The 20,122-nt window shown below is 42.9% G+C and overlaps 1 protein-coding gene across 7 annotated transcripts in view; it reads left to right on the top strand.

Annotated features, from left to right (window-relative positions):
- MAGI2 (membrane associated guanylate kinase, WW and PDZ domain containing 2) overlaps window positions 1-19,689 on the top strand; it is a 1,465,424-nt gene extending 1,445,735 nt beyond the window's left edge. For 5 of the 7 annotated variants that reach the window (XM_073009192.1, XM_073009190.1, XM_073009193.1 and 2 more), the window contains one exon: window positions 16,794-19,689. In XM_073009192.1, coding sequence (XP_072865293.1) covers window positions 16,794-17,446 — 653 coding nt within the window. In that variant the 3' untranslated portion in view covers window positions 17,447-19,689. The remainder of the gene's footprint in view (window positions 1-16,793) is intronic. The other 2 variants (XM_073009195.1, XM_073009196.1) reach the window with 1 other exon arrangement.
- The last annotated feature ends 433 nt before the right edge of the window (window positions 19,690-20,122 follow it).

Raw genomic sequence — 20,122 nt, forward strand, 5'->3', positions numbered from 1 at the left:
GGTTTACTACAATAAAGTAAAAAAAAAAAAAACCATTCAGACCACAATTAGATGTCAAACAAGAGGGTGTATTTTAGGAAGCAGAATACAGGCTGGACTGACGAGTGGAAGCCAGTGGCCAGATGGCCTGTCAGGATGATGCTGTAACATCACTTTAAGGCATTAAGGGCTGAGGTCAACCTCGGAAGAGTGGGAATGAACCCAAGGGATGTTCTGAAAAAAATACTGAGGGAACTTAATGACTGATTTATAGAGAGATCAAGGGAAAGGAAGAGGTTAAAGGAGATTTCAGAATCGCCACACTGGGCAGGTCCAAACCTGCTTGTTCAATCTGTTCCCAATCTCAGCTATGGCATCACCATCCACCGTCACACAAGCTGGAGCCCTAAGGGTCACTTGGGACCCCTGTTCACTCACTCCTACCCCCACACATCTCCTCAGTCCTGCTATTTCTCTCCTCCACTACCTTCCAGAGCTGATCCCTCCTGCTCTGCTTTGTCCTGCCCCGTCCCATCTCTCACCTGCACAGCAGCCCTGCCTGCGACCAATGGCTCCTCATCTCATCTCATGGCTGCATCAGTACCCATGCCAGGGATCTAACACACACCTCTGATGCTCAGACTTCAAACCCTCCAGTGCTTCTCCAGCACCTGCACAGTGGACGCCATAGTCCTGTGTATGTCCTGCAAATGCAGAAGCGCATCATGGCTTCCTCTGCAGCACACCGCACCTCACATCCTGTGTTTCAACCATGGAATCCATGTGGAGTCCCCCCAAATACCATGCAGGAGGCACAGAACTTAAACAGGTGTGTTGTGGGAAGTCAGGGACCCTGAACGGAGGGACTGGCTGAAGCCACGGCAGAAGAACATAAATTGTGAAGATTTCATGGACATTTATTAGTTCCCCAAATTAATACTTTTATAATTTCTTACACCTGTCTTTACGGCAGTCTCTGAACATAAACTGTGAAGATTTCATGGACACTTATCACTTCCCCAATCAATACCCTTGTGATTTCCTATGCCTGTCTTTACCTTAATCTCTTAATCCCGTCATCTTCTTTGTAAGCTGAGGAGGATGTATGTCGCCTCAGGACCCTGTGATGATTGCGTTAACTGCACAAATTGTTTGTAGAGCATGTGTGTTTGAACAATATGAAATCTGGGCACCTTGAATAAAAGAACCAGATAACAGTGATGTTCAGGGAACAAGGGAGGTAACCCTAAACTGACTGCCAGTGAGCCGGACAGAACAGAGCCATATTTCTCTTCTTTCAAAGGCAAATAGGAGAAATATTGTTGAATTCTTTTTCTCAGCAAGGAACATCCCTGAGAAAGAGAATGCGCCCCTGAGGGCAGGCCTATGAACGGCCCCTGTGGGGGTGGCCGCCTTTTACAGTTGAAGCCGTAGGGATGAAATAAGCCCCGGTCTCCTGTAGCGCTCCCAGGCTTATTAGGACAAGGAAATTCCCACCTAATAAATTTTGGTCAGACAGGTTGTCTGCTTTCAAACCCTGTTTCCTGATAAGATGTTATCAATGACAATGCATGCCCAAAACTTCATTAGCAATTTTAATTTCGCCCCATCCAGTGGTCCTGTGATCTCAGTCCTGTGATCTCGCCCTGCCTCCACTTGCTTTGTGATATTTTATTACCTTGAGAAGTATGTGATCTCTGTGACCCACACCCTATTCGTGCACTCCCTCCCCTTTTGAAAATTGCTAATAAAAGCTTGCTGTTTTTATGGCTCGGGGAGCATCACGGAACCTGCCGACATGTGATGTCTCCCCTGGACACCCAGCTTTAAATTTCTCTCTCTTGTGCTCTTTCCCTTTATTTCTCAAACCAGCCAAGACACCTAGGAAATTGAAAAGAACCCACGATAGATATCAGGGGTGGGGTCAGGTGAATGAATGAGTGGATGTAAGACTGTAGGAAAGTCAGAATTATGTGGCTGATTCTAGAAAATAATGAAAAGCTTAGTCTGGGTGTATAAAAGTGAGATATTTCAGCTGAGTGCAGTGGCTCATGCCTGTAATCCCAGCATTTTGGGAGGCCAAGGCAGGCGGATCACTTGAGGTCAACAGTTCAAGACCAGCCTGGCCAACATGGTGAAACCCTGTCTCTACTAAAAATACAAAAATTAGCCAGGCGTGGTGGCACACACCTGTAGTACCAGCTACTAGGGAGGCTGAGGCAGGAGAATTGCTTGAACCCAGGAGACAGAGGTTGCAGTGAGCCAAGATCATGCTACTGCACTCCAGCCTGGGTGACAGAGCAAGACTCCATCTAAAAAATTCAATAAAATAAAATAAAATAAAGTGAGATATTTGGTTTTTTCCTCTTTTCAAGGTAAGCAAGAGCTGGATGTGCTTCAAAGTAGAAGAGAAGGGACCACTTGAAAGAATGGCTGATTATGAAAGAAATAGGGAATGATTCTGCTGCTTATAATAAAATTATGATCAGCTAGTCTTCACCTAATGACTGTTTCCTCAGGGAGGCCTCCCTGAACCCCTAAATGAGAGTACCTCCTTCATTAAATGCTTCTGTAGCACCTTTCGTCTTTTTTTCCCCCAACTTTCTTTTCATCACATTTGAAATCAGTTGTTCTATGTTTACCTCCTATAATAAGCTCCTTAAAGGCACATCACTTTGTCATAACAAATTATACTTAAAACACAGCACCTGGCACAAAATAGATGTTCGATATTAATTAGCCACAAGATTAGTAGAATTTCTCCACCCTAAGAGTGAGCGTGCTTCTACTCATCAATACAAATAATGCAGAAATTTGCCAATAAGAGAATCGAAAACACCACAATAAGTTGTAATTCATGTGTAGTTTATATGTTGGTATTCTGGGTTGACTCATCTGTTTAGGTAAGACAGAGGGATTGAGCATCACTCTCCTGCTTAAAAAATCTCACTGGCAGCCCATTGCCTACAGGGTGAGGGTCCCACTCCTTGGTTGGCACATAGGGTTCCCCCCAACTTGCTTTCTGAGCCTCTACCTCTTCCACCACCACCCAATGCACCCCCCCCCCCTTCCCACAGCAGTCCACTGAGCTCAGCCCTTGTTCATCCCACTTTCTGGGATACTCTTCCCTACTCTCTGCATCTAGTGGACTCTTATTCTCCCTTCAAACTCAAACTCACACTTTTCCTAAGGCCCATATACAGAACGATCTGTTCTCTTCCCGCTCACTCCACAGCACCCTGTACTTCCCTCTAGAAGTCTAGAAATTTGAAATAGTACCATGAGTTCCCTGAAGGCACTGTGTCTTGTTATTCTTTACTTCTCCAGTGCCTTGCACAAGCCTGTATAAAAACTAGTAGTTTCTTTTTTCTTTTTTTTTGAGACAAGCTCTTGCAGTGGCTCACTGCACCCTTGATCTCCTGGACTCATGTGATCCTCCCACCTCAACCTCCCAAGTAGCTAGGACAACAGGCACGCACCATCACACCTGGCTAATTTACTTTTTTGTAGCGATGGGGTCTTGCTATGTTGCCCAGACTGGTGTTTTCTAGTGAATAAATAAAACTCTGGGTCCTCCTTGACTGCTGTCTTTCCTCACACCCCATATTCAATCCATCAGCAGGTCCACTCTAGTCTATCTTCAAAAAGATATCCTGAATCCAACCCCTTCTCACTACCTCCATCATAACCACCCATATCCAAGCTACCATCACGTCTTGTTCGAGCTACCACAGTAGCCTCCAGACTGCTGTTCTTAATTCCACCTGCAATCTGTTTTGCACACAGCAACTGTGTTTGGCCTTTTAAATACCATTTCTCTGCTTGAAACCATCCAGTGGCTTCCATCACATTTGGAATAAAATCCAGACTCTCTCTTGAAGCCCTATATGATCTCACACTTCCTTCTACCTCCCAGTCCTCTTGTCATTCCTCAAATATGTCAAGTCCTCTCTCAGCAGGATCTTTGCACCGTCTGTTACATTTGCCTAGTCTGTTCTTAGCCCAAGTATCCAAGTGACTTTCTCCTCCTCTGCATTCAAATCCCTGCTTAATATCACGTTCCCTGACGAGCTTATCTAAAACGACACCCACCACTTTCTATCTCCTTTACTTACCTTATATTTCTTCATTGCACCAATCCATATCACTTTCTATTATCACCTATTTGTATATTAATCTTTGGTCTCTTCCAGTATGATAGTAAGGTCCATGGAGACAGGAATATTGCTTTCTTCGTGGGCATATTTTCAGTGCATAAACCTGTACAACACAAAAAGTAGATGCTTAATAAATATTTGTTGGCTAGGCACAATGGCTTAAACATGTAGTCCCAGCACTTTGGGAGACCAAGGAAGGCAGATCATTTGAGCCCTGGAGTTCAAGACCATCCTGGGCAACATGGCGAAACCCCACCTCTACAAAAAATACAAAAGTTACCCAGGTGTGTTGGCGCACACCTGTAATCCCAGCTACTCAGGAGGCTGAGGCAGGAGGATTGCTTGAGCCCAGGAGGTTGAGACTGCAGTGAGCCGAGATTGTGCCACTGCACTGCAGCCCAGGTGACTAAATAAATAAATAATGTTTGTTGCATAAAGCAGCTAGGTATTGGGTTCTAACATAGAAAGATATAAATGAGAAGAAAGTGTTTTGAAAGATAAAGCTGGGTACAGAAAAAAATATCTAAGGAAACCCTTGCTGAAATACAATAACACAGTTGGACAGCTCCAGGTACAAGAGCTCTATTTTCACTAATTCATTTTTTTTAAACAGCCAGAATTGTTTAAAAAAAAAGGGGGGGGAGGGCTTTGGCTTTGTCCCCTGGGGACATGCTTTTGGGGATACAGTTGCACATCACTTATGAGGCCTTAGTCTAGAAGTGAATTAATCTTATGCCCGAGCCCTGCACATAAATGGTTTACAGAGGAGACGAAGAGGTCAGGAGGAAGATCTTGAATACCCCAGAAGGTATGGATTTAGCTGGGGCCCAAGAGTATCCTCTGAGTAATTCATTTCCACTTCTTCCATCTTTGGCAAGATGTGGCTATTATCAGTTTCCATCATTTCTCCCATGACATAAGTACTTTTTGATTAATTATTCTCATCCCCTATTTCAGCTCTCTGCCACTTCAGACAGGGCTGTATTTCTGTGATGAAGAAGAACACGATTCTAGAAAAGCTTTGAGATTAAAGATGCCTTCTAAAGATTAAAGTAAAACCTCTTTAATTCAGATTCTTCTAACTCTACGAACTCAGAATTCACTATCCGTCTCATTGGGCTAAGGTTCATCTTGAGACAATGGTGAGGGACACATAGGCTTGAAGTTATAAAGCAAAGTAGTGGTGGAAATATTCTTTCCAAAAGATGTAGTCAACTTAAAAAGTTTCTTCACCCAGGTTTAAAAATACTTATCAGCACTATTAAGTTTTTCCATTTAAAAAATTGAGTATGCTTTACATACATTAAAATTTACCCTTTTTAGTGTAAATTCTATGAGTTTCAAAAAAATACATAGTTATATCATCACTACCATAATTAAGATATAGAACAGTTTCATAACCTCCTAAAATTCTCTTATCCCCCATTGTAGTCAAGCCTCCTCCTACACCCAGCCCTGGAAACCACTAATCAGTTTTCTCTCCCTTTAGTTTTGCCTATTTGAGAATGTCATACAGATGGAATCACACAGTATGTCACGTTTTGAATCTGGCTTCTTCCACTTAGCATAACGCAGCTGAAATTCACTCACGATGAGTGTGTAAGTCGCTTGTTCCATCTCATAGCTGAGAACTATCCCATTGTACCACAGAGTGCTTATCCATTCGCCAGTTGATGGATATTTGGGTGGTTCCCAGTTTTTGGTGATTATGAATAAAGTCACCATAGAAATCTGCATACAGGTTTTTGTGCGAACATAGTTTTTATTTCACTCAGGTAGACACCTCAGAGTAAGACTCCTGAGTCAGATGTTAACTAAATGTTTAAAGATCTGCCAAACTGTTTCCTAAAGTGGCTACTCTACCATTTATTCCAAACAACATTGTGTGAGAGTCTTAATTACTCCCTGTTCTTGCCAGTTATTTTCAGTTGTGTCATTGTTGTTTAATTATAGCCATATAGGTATGCAGTGGTATCTCATTGTAGTTTTAATTTTTATTTTTCTACTACTGATGCTGAACATAAAAGATGCTCTTTTAAGGGCTTATTTGCACATCGCATATCATCTTGGTAAGTTGTCAATTCGATTATTGGATTCAGGGCAGACGGGGTGGCTCATACCTGTAATCCCAGTGCTTTTGGAGGCCAAGGCGGGTGGATCACAAGGTCAAAAGAACAAGACCATCCTGGCCAACATGGTGAAACCCCATCTCTACTAAAAATACAAAAATTAGCTGGGTGTGGTGGCGTGCACCTGTAATCCCAGCTACTCTGGAGGATGAGGCAGGAGAATCGCTTGAACCTGGGAAACAGAGGTTGCAATGAGCTGAGATCACACCATTGCACTCCAGCCTGGTGACACAGCAAGACTCTATCTCAAAAAATAAAAATAATTGGATTCAAACTATTAATTTAATGGCTAATGTGCATATAACATCCACATAGATTATTTCATTTGCTCTTTACAACTCTGAGAAGGAAGCAGGGCAGCTATTGTTCCATTTTACAGATGAGAAATTGAGGCTGAAAATGTTACATGACTTCCCAAGTTCACACCAAGGGGCAGAACTAGAGGTGGAAGTGAGGTCTCCCAGTCACCACTCTCTACCACAAGTTGCTGACTTGCTTCGTAAAGACAAGTAGGGCAAATCTTGACTCAGCAGGACTGTGAACAGTCAGCTGAGGCTCCAAGTGACTGAGTGCCCTAGAAAAAATTATGGAAAGGTAAAGCCTGTCCTTCCCTGCTGTGTGACAGATGTTTCCAACCCCCTTACTTCAGCAAAACTTCCCTGTGCATTATCTCCCTTCTTTGGAGTCTTAACTCTCAGCTACCGATACTTAAAAACACAGTCTATTAAGCAAATCTCTGACTTCCTTGCCTTTCTACCACCAGAGTAGAGATTTCTGCACTTTAATGGGAGCTTTGAGAGACACTGCTTCTTCATGCAGTGGTTTTCAACATGCAGTGGTTTGCAGACTGTTCTGTTAGAGCCTGGAGCATCCCAAGAAATGGCCTAAAGGGCTTCTGTGGGTGGGAGTCAGGGTGGGTGGCAGCAGGCTTTGGGTCCTATTTGACTAACCAAAGCAGTTCCATTTTTATCTGTTTTACATATTGGGCTTTCATTTAAAAGTGTATTTGAGAAAGAGGATGTGTTGCTTTCCAAACAGGTTTGAAAACCACTGCATCAAAGCTTGTCTTTAAATATTTGAGGGTAAGAAGGTCTCCAAGCATCATTCAAACACTTAACACATGCTTGAAATAAATGAACCAGCACATTTCTCATAGATTCTCTAATGCAGATTTTACTCATTCAAATTCATCCTCAGGCATCCCCACATTCCCAAACCAGTCCGGGATTTTTTAAAATCTTAGAAAATAGAGCTGAGTTTCCTAACCTGTGCTCACACCTCTCATGAGTTATACCAAGATATTGACTCCCCTGAGCCCTCGGAGTGTTCAGAAAGAATTTGGTACCTTCAGATCTTGATCATTCTCGTGTTTACTCCAGTGCACTGTCTAGATATCATCCTTTTTTATATGTGTCCCAATGTGGAAAAGGTTGGAAAACCTTATTAATATAAGAGTAGTGTTTTGGGTTTGCGCTCTAGAGTTACTCAGTCAGTTATCCTGATTCTCACTTACTAGCTGAGTGGTCCTGGCAAATTGCTTAATTTATGTACCTCTCAGTTTCCTGATCTTTGAAATGGGGATAATAGCAACATAGTTTTTTTGTTGTTGTTTTTTGTTTTTGAGATGGAGTCTCTCTCTGCCACCCAGGCTGGAGTGCAGTGCACAATCTCAGCTCACTGCACTCTCCGCCTCCCGGGTTCAAGAGATTCTCCTTCCTCAGCCTCCCTAGTAGCTGGGATTACAGGCGTGCATGGTGTTTTGCCCTCTTGACCAGGCTGGTCTTGAACTCCTGATCTCAAGTGATCTGCCCACCTCGGCCTCCCAAAGTGCTGGGATTACAGGTGTGAGCCACTGCACCTGGCCTAATAGCACCATAGTTCTTTGAACTGTTATGAGGATTGAAAGGTAATGTACATATGTGATCCACGCAGCAGAATTCCTAGTACATAGAAGGCACTCAGTAGATAGTAGCTCCATTGTTACCAGCCCCACCTATCCATAAGATTTGCCCTTTTGGCCATAGAGAGAGCTAAAATTTGCCACAGATTCATTGCTGCACCTTTGATTATGCTTTTAAAATGAATATAAATGTGAAGCTTCGATAATCAAATACCATCACCACTGTGGAAGTTATTAATGTTCATAACATGTAGTTTACATCTCTGGTAATAAAAGTGAAACAAATACATGTTTGAAGGCCATTACGATGGCTCCATATTTGGAAACAATGCTTCAGAAAGAGCAGATGCAAAGTAAAATAATTTGTTCTGCAATTTTTTAAGGTACTTTTATATTTTATTACAAAAAGCAATCACCTTAGTGATGGCTGAACAGATGCAAATGAACCTTTATAGTTTGAACACAATCCTTAAAAGGTTTCTCTTTTGAATGCCAAATGACTTCACGTTGCTGTCCTTTGATCTACCTTAATCATTTTAGTATTTTCCTATAATATTCTAAGTTAAAAGAAAATAGATTTCAATACAACCACACCAGTATTGTCTAACCCCAGACAACTGTAGGTTGCAATAGGAAAGAGTTTTTATAAGAAATGACACTAAATTCATGGATATTTTTACAGAATAATTCTAGTCATTTGAGCAGTAAGTATTTATGTCTCAAAGTGACTCAGTGTCTTCAGTATCTAAGTATTTTCAATTCAATTCAGCTTCAAGGAATGTCACTGTGAAGATATTTTTTTAAGTAGATAGTAATATCCCTGACCTTAAGAAATCCAATTCTGTTGTTCTCTGATTGCAGGTCTTATTTCTTTTTTTTTGTTTGTTTGTTTTTGAGATGGAATCCACTCTGTCACCCAGGCTGGAGTGCAGTAGCATGATCTCGGCTCACTGTAAGCTCCGCCTGCCAGGTTCAAGCGATTCTCGTGCCTCAGTCTCCCGCGTAGCTGGGATTACAGGCATGCACCACCATGCCTGGCTGATTTTTGTATTTTTAGTAGAGACGGGGTTTTATCATGTTAGCCAGGCTGGTCTTGAACTCCTGACCTCAGGTGACCCACCTGCCTCGGCCTCCCAAAGTGCTGGGATTACAGGTGTGAGACACTACATCTGTAGTATTTTCTAGTATTTTCACAGATCAATGCTCGAATCATAGCGACTGTCCCCCTGTGTCCAAGGTTCAAACACAAATGGCGTTTCAGAGTCTCCATTAGGAATAATGATGGACCTGCTTCTGACAATCAGTTTAGATGGAAGTTTCTGTTATACTGCCCCAGAAGACATGAGCCCTCATTTCTCAGTCAGACTAGCAAACAGTAAAGACATGCAGTGTCAGTGCTTCAGCTGAGTTTGTAGAACATTACCCAATTCCAAAAGCCATTCAATGCCCCTTAGCTACCAGCTGTGTGGCCTTGAACAAGTTCCTTAACCTCTGTGTCTCTGTTTCCTCATCTGTAAAATGTGTCTGTTTACATGTATTAACATTAGTTAATACATTTCAAGGCCTTCAAAGAGTGCCTGGCATCTAGTAAGTACCTCAGTCAGGGTTAGCTATTGCCATTATGAGTAATATCAATAGCAATAATGCTTCTATTATCTTCCTGACCACTCTAATCCAAAAAGCAGTCATTAGGGGGTTCATGCCCTGTACTGAAAGTAGGAAAGCAATGTAGAACTCTTATTCATGGCTTCCGCCTGAAGCTGGATGCCCTAAGGCCATTGGTGAGGTTATGAGACAGTTAACAAAGTCTCTTTCCCCACCCACCTCCAGCCCCACCCCCACCTCCAGCCCCACCACTCCCCACCCCACCCCTGCTCACAATCTCTGGCTCCCTTCTAAGGGTTTTCTTGTTTATATTTTGTTACAAAAAGCAATCACCTTGGTGATGGTGGAACAGATGCAAATGAACCATTATAGTTTGGGCACAATCCTTAAAAGATTTTTCTTTCTCAACCTTTGTGTCTTCAGCACGGGATAAAATTAACTCTCCTTTGATGTGGGTTATGCTTTCCTCTTCTGTACAAATGTTTGCTGGAGATAAGAGCCATATGGGAAAACCCAGAATACAGATACTTATTTACTGCAACAAGCAGTTTATTCCTACTGGGTCAGCTCTCTGGTTTTACCATCACTTTGGTTATATATCATAAATAAGCTGTTGAAACACAATTTCTGTAGATGAGATTTTTTTTATCTCTGGCTTATGAAGTGAAGGAGCACATTTTATTTTTTAATATTGCTGGCTCCTACAAGATAATTTGAGAAACCATACATCTTTTAACTCAAAAATAATGGGGTGTGTGTGATCTGTGTGTATATATACTGATATGTACTTATGGATTAATCAATCTGTTTTCTAGGAAAGATCCAAACTGGCTAGAACTGACAATAGGAAGGGTAAGAAACTTGATCCTAACTTAGGAGAGGGGCTTGCTTCTCCCACAGTGAAATATAAGATATTTAGAGTCTATCTTACCTGTGGGTTCACTGGAACATTCTCTGGCATGTTGGTTAATGACTTCCCGGGGACAGAGCTCCTTTAAGTAAAGCTATTACTGCATCATTAGAGCTCATAACAAGGGAAAGAACAACCATAAAAATTCAGAATTTGACTTTGCGCCCTGGGAATCCGAGCTTCTCTTCATCCCTCTCCATCCTAAGGGGCCTCCAATTAAAGCTGGGAACTCTTCCTAGTGTATTTCTGTGGCTGGCTTCCTCCTTGTTCACTCTCCCCAAACTTAGTCATTTCCCCTCCTGCTTCACATACACATTACCATTTCACCACCATCCTCCCTCTCAAAACTGATCAAAGTTCCAAACACAAACCTGTTTTTGACAGATTATACTTTAAATGAAAATCCTTTGCCCTGAAGTGTTTCCTCAAGTCAGCATTTGATTTCAAGTCTTCCATTTCTATTTGTGGAATATATGTATTCACTCATCAAATATTCATTAAGCACTTATTTTTGTGTCAAACACTATGCTAGTTATTAAGTACACTGTGATAAACAAGGCCAATGTGGTCGTTGCCCTCATGAAACTTACAGCTAGCATTTGAGACTGATGTTTATCAAATAAGCAAGCAAAAGTATAATTACACATTATAATTACTACAAGGAAATAAAATCGAGATGCTGGTGAGGAAGGTGGAGTTATCTACTGTAGATTGGAGTTCTCTGGGATGATATTAAGAGTCCTGAAGGATAAAAAAGAACCCGCCATGTTCTTTTTAGATAGTTGTGGGGAAGCTTTCCCTCAGCAGAGAAGTCAACAATGATGTCCTGGAATAGAAAGTGAGCTTGGAGCATTTGAAGAACTGAACGAAGACCAGTGTGGGTAGAGAATAGGCAATGAGGGGAAATGAAGCTGGCGAGGCTGGCAGGGGCCAGATCATGCAGGCTTTTGTAGGCTATGTTAAATCATTTTGGATTTTGATCTAAGAGCAGTGGGGATCCACTGAGTGTTCAAGCAAGGGAATGGCATGATCTAATTTATGTCTCAAAGAGACTGCTGTGAATGTTATGCAGATAATCACTGGAGGTGGGCAAGAGTAGAATGAAAGAAGAGTGGGTTTCTGTAGCCAATGTGAGAAATGATAGCTTGGTTGGCCAATCCCTTGAGTAGGGTAATTAGGTTAGTTGCCCTAGGGAGGGTATGTGGTTCACAGTAGACTACACTTCTCTTTTCTGAATAGCACTGAAATTCATTTTTGAAATTTCTGTCTTCAACAGCATCCCTAAGGGTTTATGAAAGATGTCCACACTGTGGCCCTCTTTTAATTGTGTCTTCAGCAGCCCACAGTGGTTGCATCCTTCCAGGAAATCCCTATATTTTGAATTAGGGTGGTGAAAGTGAAGGTGAAGATAAGTTGACAGAGTCCACATATATTTGAAGATAAGACTAATAAGTCTTGCAGGTGGGTTGTATTTGTGCAATAAGGGAGAGAAAGGAATCAAGGATGACTCCAAGTGATGACTGTACCATTCACCAAGATGGGGAAGTAAGGGAGAGAGTACAGGATAGGCTTGGGGGGGAAAGATTTCTATTTGGACTTGTTAGATTGAAGAAGCCGATGAACTGTCCAAGTGAGTGGACATCAAGAAGGCAGATGGACATACCAGTGTACAGCTGGTAGAGCTCAACAGAAATATTTGGGAGTATTGTTGTATAAAAGCTGCATGAATAATGAAAACATCTAGGAGGGAATGCAGAGAAAGAAAACTACGTACACCAAGCCCTAAAAAGGTCAGGTAAAATAAGAGGAACCTGCAAAGTAAATTGAGGTGAACTGCCAGAAGTAGGATAAAAAGCAGGAGAATGGGGTGTCCTGACAGCCAAGAGTCCAGTTTGTTAATGGAAGTAGTCAGCTGGGTGAAAATGTGGTGAGATATAGTCGTCCTGCAGTTTCTGTGGGGGATTGGTTCCCAGATTCCCACAGATATCAAAATGCTCAGATGCTTAAGTCCCTTATATGAACTGGTGCAGTATTTGCATATAACCTACATACATCCTCCCATATACTTTAAACCATCTCTAGGTCACTTATAATACCTAACACAATGTAAGTGCTACGTAAACAATTGCTATACTGTGTTTTAAATTTGTATTACCTTTGTTATATTGTTACTTTGCATTTTTTCCCAAATATTTTCCATCCTCAGTTGGTTGAATTTGCAGATGTAGAACCCGCGGATGCAGAGGGCCAACTGTGTTAAGTCGAATACAGAGTCCTCTGGATTTCACAATAGAAAGGTCATTGGCAACCTTGACTAGAGCAGTTTCACCAGGATGGTGGTAGAGAGGGCAGGCTGAGGAAGCCAGTTTGGAATGAAAGGCTGTTTCCTTCTTAATTTTAGCCACTGGGCCTGGGGACATTGGACAAAGGGGCTGCATAAATCCCAGCAGGCCAGATATGGCTGATTTCATCCTTCTACGATGGGTCTCTGTTTTTTCTAATTGTAGTTAGAGCATCTCAGAACATGAATGATGCTGTGTAGCACATCTTCCTTGGCAACCACCTCATAAATGAACGTCATCACACACTTTAGCCAATGCCCAGGTTCAAAAAAGGAGAAAGGGAGACAAGGAAGGAAGGAAGGAGGGAAGGAGGGAATGGGGGAGGCAGGGAAGGAAGGAGGCAGGGAAGCAGGCAGGGAGGGAGGGAGGGAGGTAGGGAGGGAGGCAGGCAGGCAGGAAGGCAGGAAGGAGAAAAACATGGTCTGAAGGAAGCAGAACTAAATTGAACTCTTCTGGTTATTATATATCAAGATTTCGTAAAGACTAGATTTTCCAGTCTTAGAGAAGGGCTCTTCCTGTCCACCACAATCTGTGTCACCTTGCTGAGGCAGGTGACAGGGCAAGGTGGGATACGGGCTGCCTGCTGAAAAGTCCCCTGGTGCTTTACAGAGCTTTGCAGGCTCGTGCCTGGGCAGACACCACACGTCTGATACTGAACTGAAGAGCTCCTAGACAGAAAAATGAAAATGTTCAACCACTCCTATAGATGTCTATCTTTTAATCACTTTATGATATAGTAAATCTTAATTTCTCATTAATATTTTTAATCAGTAGTGACTTGGAATATTTTAGCTTTTAGTTTCTCCCACTGTTAAGTGTTTAATGATCTATGAACAAACTCCTGAGAAACTTTTATAAGAGGAATCTTTGAATTTGTGAATAATTTCACCTTTCACGATATGAAAAATCAGTGGAGGAGGGAAAGAAAAGAGTGTCTCCTTGAATCTCAGAAGTAATCTGAGGCCAACTAATGATGGATGGACATTTATTTGTATGGTTTAATATTTTCTCATTTTTCTGGGTAGGAACTCTCCAGTTCAGTGCCAGACATGTAGTAAGATGTTCAGAAATAAATGCTAAATCTTCTGCTTAAGGACACGATCTGGTTCCTGTTGGTTGGCAGTGGCCACTGTTCATGCCCATGTCACATATTTTGATCCTATTTGCAAGGTAACATCTTGGGACAATTTCTAAGTAAAAAGAGTAAAGAAACCCAAAATTTTACTCCTGACTGGCCCATTTTGTAATCTTGGTCAAGTTACTTAACCTCTCTCTGCTTCAATTCCTCCTTCAGGAGATGGTGTGAGTAATATCAACCTTCTCCCTTTATCTAAGAAGTAATTTGAGGCCAGCTAATTAACTCTACCATATGTGATGTAATGATGGGGAAAAGAGCTATTAAAATGTGAAATATCATTACCATGGTCCAAGTCAGAGATCACTCTTGCACAAGCAACCCTCTAGTTAGGCCTTTTGAAGACCACTTTTTAACTCTTCTAAGCTGTATCTCACTAGATAGGTGGGTTGCCACCACCTATCATTTGTCAGTCTGATTTTAAACTGTAACCCACCCAAAAATAGAACACATTCTCATTTTCATTGGATATATTTGCCTTTGAGGATTTCAGACTATTCCTTAAGGTAACCAAGGATACCTGAGGTGTAGCAAAATGACACCTGGGAATCACAGCACCTGGAAATGACTGTCTTATTGCACTTATTCAAAACCTCACCTGCAAGGGTACTAGTTAATGAGGCGGCTTCCGCAGGAGCCCAATCCATAAGTGGGCAGCAGGTGGGCTGCAGAAGAAAAATGTGCTTTCCCTTAGAAAGTATATGTCTCACATCTGTAAAGTTGGATATTTTATCCCCATCTTACAAAGGAAGAAATTGAGGCTCAGAGAGATTTAGTTGTTGGTCCAAAATCACGTCGCCAGTAAATACATGCCAGAGCCAGGATTAGATTCCAAGGCTTCTGATGCTCCTCTAGGATTTTACTATGTGAAAATGATAATGGACATCAGCGTATGGAAGAAGGAAGGTTAACATTATGCCCAAAATGTTCCATTCGAATTTCACATAGAATGAAAAACTTTTTTCATCTGCCATTCTAAAGATGGCCAGAATTACGGGGAAAACCAACGCCACTGCCCTTTTCCTCTCCTTATTGCTTTATAAATCAGAATCAAAGGTACTATATAAGAATCCTCAAGTTTCAAACAAAGTAGACCTTGGACATTAAATGACTGAGTATGCACAAGTATCCCTGACAGCCTCTGACACGTTACAGAGGCAGGAACTTGAATCACATGCACTGAGGCTGCTGTATGGGACTGAATCTTTTAGCTAGTGAGGGAGGCTCACCTGGCACCCAGAATTCAAATCTATCCATGTGGTTTCTTTGTTCTCCACTCACGACCATATGCCAATTCTGTGGAAGAAAAATTACACTCTAGAATATCACAAAATTTGAGCATTTCCAAGGTCATGAGACGTATTTCTTACAAATATCAAGGATTCACGGTAATTGGATTCCCTGCTTTCATTTCCCCTTAGTGGCCAGAAGCTCCAGGGAACTGTTGTTGCTCACAGTAGTAGCTAACTCATCTCAGATTCCTAATACATCTGTCCTTCTACTTGGCTTCTGACCAGCTGTTGCTTTAAAAAAAAAAAGTCATCTGTCATTTTTATCATTGTTTTATATGTGTTTTGATGTTGTCAATTGTCTTAGATCCTTTTTGGAAGTAGATAACTTAAATCCTAAGTAACTGTTGGAACTAGACTTCCTAGAAAGAATCATCCTAGTCCTGGGGCCCTGCATAATGTTAGAAGTACTAAGAAGAATTAATTTCCATCCGGACTTGGCAAAGAAAAATAATGTAATTAAGGACAACGATTTAAAAAAAAAAAAATGATCGTTTTAAAATGAATTTATCCATATTCTGAAACTGACAGCAGCTAGGAATATGCTTTGAGTGACACCTACTGGTTGAGAACGTGAGAACGTCACTTTCCAACTTCGAGAGAACCCAGATCAGTGTTTCTCAAAACTTGGCTCAAGACCAAGCTTGTCCAACCCGCCGCCAGCTTTGAGTGTGGCCCAACACAAATTCGTAAACTTTCTTAAAAGATGATGAGATTTATGCCTGGACTTTCTTTTTTTAGCCTATCGGCTATCGTTAGTGTATTTTATGTGTAGCCCAAGACAATTCTAATATGGCCCAAGAAAGCCAAAAGATTGGACACCCCTGCTAGACCACCTTTTTCAGAATCACCTGGGTGCCTGATAAAAATAGAGAACTTCCTGGACCCCGTGCTGCTAAAATCTCCGGGCCTGGTCCTCCCGGGGAATCTGTATTTTTCACCACCACCCTGGTGATTCCGAGGTCTGCTCGAGTTGGAGACCCACTGATTGATTCAAGGGCTGTCAAGTGAGCTGTCCACACAGGACTATCAGGCCCGAGGACACCCCCGGAAGTTAGCAGGGCCAATGCGAAAGGATTAGGCCCGCGCTTCGCGTTCGCCTCCCCGGTCCACGGACGGGGTTCGGGGCGTGGGGGCTAAGCGGGGCGGAGGGAACCCCCAAATCCCCGGGGGCGCGGCCGCTGCCCTCTCGGCAGTGAGGGTGGGGGTGGGGGTGGGGGTGGGGGCGGCGGTGGCTCCGGCCCCTGAGAGCAGTCGCCCCATCTGCCTGCCCCTGTCCCCGGCATAGAGAGGGCGCGGGGAAGTCCTGCGCGCGCCATTGCTAACGTTTGTGCTTCCCGTCCACAGACGAACCCGCCCCCTGGAGTTCTCCCGCTGCCGCCGCCCCAGGTCTGCCGGAAGTAGGCGTCTCCCTGGACGACGGCCTCGCTCCATTCTCTCCATCACATCCAGCCCCACCCTCCGACCCTTCCCACCAGATAAGCCCAGGCCCAACTTGGGATATCAAACGGGAACACGACGTTAGGAAACCAAAGGAGCTTTCAGCCTGCGGCCAGAAGAAGCAGCGCCTCGGGGAGCAGAGGGAGCGCTCGGCGAGTCCGCAGAGGGCCGCGCGGCCGAGGCTCGAGGAGGCGCCCGGCGGCCAGGGGCGGCCCGAGGCCGGCAGGCCCGCCTCGGAGGCCAGGGCGCCCGGGCTCGCGGCGGCAGACGGGGCGGACGCGGCGCGGGCGGGCGGGAAGGAGGCGCCCCGCGCGGCGGCGGGCTCCGAGCTCTGCCGGCGCGAAGGCCCGGGCGCTGCGCCCACGTTCGCCGGCCCGGGCAGCGGTGCGCGGGAGGTCGAGGGCAGGGCAAGTGCGCGCGCGGGTCCCCGGCCGGGCCCGCGACCCCCGGGGGGCGCCCCCGCGCGCAAGGCTGCCGTGGCGCCGGGGCCTTGGAAGGTGCCGGGCTCTGACAAGCTGCCGGGCGTCCTCAAACCCGGCGCCTCGGCCGCCAGCAGATGAGCCGCGCGGCCAGGCCCCGCCCGCCCCGGCGCAGGCCGTTCTTCTTAGGTTCCGTCTCACGGCGTTTTAATTTATTTTCACTGTCACACGCATAGATCCACGAGGCACTAAGGCCTGGGAGCATCGACGTGAAGTCCCACGTGTCCGGTGTGCTTGGGCGGCATCGCGTCCACGCGCAGACCTAAACTGATCCTAAAGCCCCCGATTCCATTGTGGGGGCTTTGGCAGCTATGGAAGAACCAAAATAACGTGAAGAACATCACAGAGAGACAGTGCAGTGTAGCTTTAGTTTGAGAAAAAAAATATTCCTCCCCACTGCATGAAGGATTTGGATGTCATCCAAACTTTATATCAAGAAACTGGACAAATTAAGAGCAATCACAAACTGGAATATCGCCTTAAAAATCAAACTGCACGGAGCAAGCTGAAACTGAGACAAGATTATATCTTTTAATTGATCTAAAGCGTTGTAAATAAATTGTTCTCGACATATCTAGACAGGGGTTAAAGGGTTTCTTTGACACATTCGGAACCGTTCACCCATGACATGTTTCCATGGCTCACCCTTGGCATCCATCCTCGGTGTTAGCAGCAGCGTTCCCTGCCTCCTGCAGGATGACTTAGAAATCTAGTGAGTTTCTTGGTGTGATGCCATTGTTATTGCCATTTCTGTGATCGAATCTCATTTCTGTACATTTTCAGTGGTAGAAAAAAAGGTTTTAAAAATTGTATCCTAGGGAACCGTTTGCCATAAGTCAGAATTTTGCAGTTTAGCTCATAGATCTTAATTGGTTTTTCCCTAAAATATGAATGTTATAATTGAAGGACCACAATTTGTTTAATCAAGATTGGCAACGCTGCAGTTCCTTTATGAAGAGGCTTTTCTGTCGTCCCAGGCTAGCAGAGATGGATAGCTTCTTTGTCAGCAATGTGATTTCACTTTTTTGTCTTATTTTAAACCCTGTCTCCATGACTTCATTTGCACTTTGACAGAGCAGAGGCAGAGTATTTGTCTTATATTTCTCAGACTATAATGAATCTCTAATGTTAAAAAATTATAACCAATTTATTTTCATTAAAGAACGTGAGTCTTTTTAGCATTCCTTTCTGCTTATCCTTCTTTCCTTTTTCTTCCTTTTGTTTCCATTGGTTTTCTTTCGTCTAGTATTCTTTGCAAGTTTTTTTATTTTGTTAGCAACTTCTAGATGTTTATCTTCATGGATCTATGATTGGCCTCCTAGTAAAATTCTAAGCCTTGCCTTTCTTCCCTGTTTTAGCATTTCTTTGTAAAATGTTAGCTTCAATTAATTATCCATTGGTACTTACTGTAGCTACACATATTAAAAGGCAAAATGTTTCTGAAGGCAATTTCTTTTTAATATGCCCTGAATGAATGAGGCTTCATCCTTTCCATATTCTAACTCTTTAGAGGAGTTCAAATGCAAATAAGCTTCACCTCCCTGCACTTGTAGTCTAAAAAGTAAAAGGGGCGATCAAGTTCATCTCAAAGGTCACAGGTAATAGCCTCCCTGGGCTGATCATTCCCTCTCCTCGTAACTGCAGCATCCTGAGTAGCAGTTTAATTTTCATCAGACATCGGAGTAGTTTAGTTGTTTGACAGGAGGAGAATAAGGTTGAAAGCCTCAAGTGAAGGATCTTGCAGCTTGTAAAAAGCAATTTCCAAAAATGAAACCCATTCATCATAAACAAAAGCACAAACACATGTAGCAGTTTATAATGCTTTTGGTTTAATCTCAATTAGTCTTTCTCCCCTGGACTAGAAATCCAGTATAGTTTGCCATTAATTTATTGAATCTGGTTTTGGACAATGCTTCTGTAGTGTAGCTGCACGTCCTGGTACTGTATCCTCCGACCTTTATTTTCCATGTATCACAAAAGGAAAAAAAATTGAGATTACACTGGCATAAACTCTAATTTGCACAGTTCACAGCTACTACTTGTGCAGTAATTGCTTTATGCGGCTGTAATCCATAACCTGTGAAGACAGCACATCATCTAAATCCCATTCCAAATAATATTTCTGTGTAGTGTTAGCTGTGAATTTACCCTGTACAGCTGTATCTCTATAAATATAATTCCATGTATTAATAGTCACAGAAAGACTGTAAGTGAGCAACTATTTTTATGAAACGCACCACTATGGATAAATTAACTTTTACAGAAATCTTGTTTACTGTATGATATTCTAAAACACTGTCAAATAAAATATATATCCAAAAATATTTTCTTTTTCCAACTATATAGGCTGTGTGTTGATTTGAAATAGATTACTGGGAGTTAACTTGGTTTTTCAAAACTGCAGTTTTCATCAATTTTTTTTTTTTTTTTTGGATGTGTAAGTTTTAATGCCCCAAATAGGAGTTTTTTGAAACTTGAATCTAAAAGCAGTGGCATTACTGGGAAAGATTGTTGGCTTTTTTGGCCTAACAGTTTTCTCAGTCTCGTTGGTATTTGCTTCTCAGGTTACTACATCATTTATGAATTGGCTGTATATTTCTGTTGCTTGCTACATTGATATTTTACCTTTTTTCAAAAAGGATTTAAAGTATCCATCTGTAATAAATTCCATCACGTTTTTTCCTTTTAATTCTGAAATTTTCTCATGCAAAATCCCAAGATGTTCATGCAGAAGCCAACATAGCGAGCAGCAGTGAA

This window comes from Chlorocebus sabaeus, chromosome 21 (genome assembly GCF_047675955.1).
Source record: "Chlorocebus sabaeus isolate Y175 chromosome 21, mChlSab1.0.hap1, whole genome shotgun sequence".
NCBI classification, from domain to species: Eukaryota; Metazoa; Chordata; class Mammalia; order Primates; family Cercopithecidae; genus Chlorocebus; species Chlorocebus sabaeus.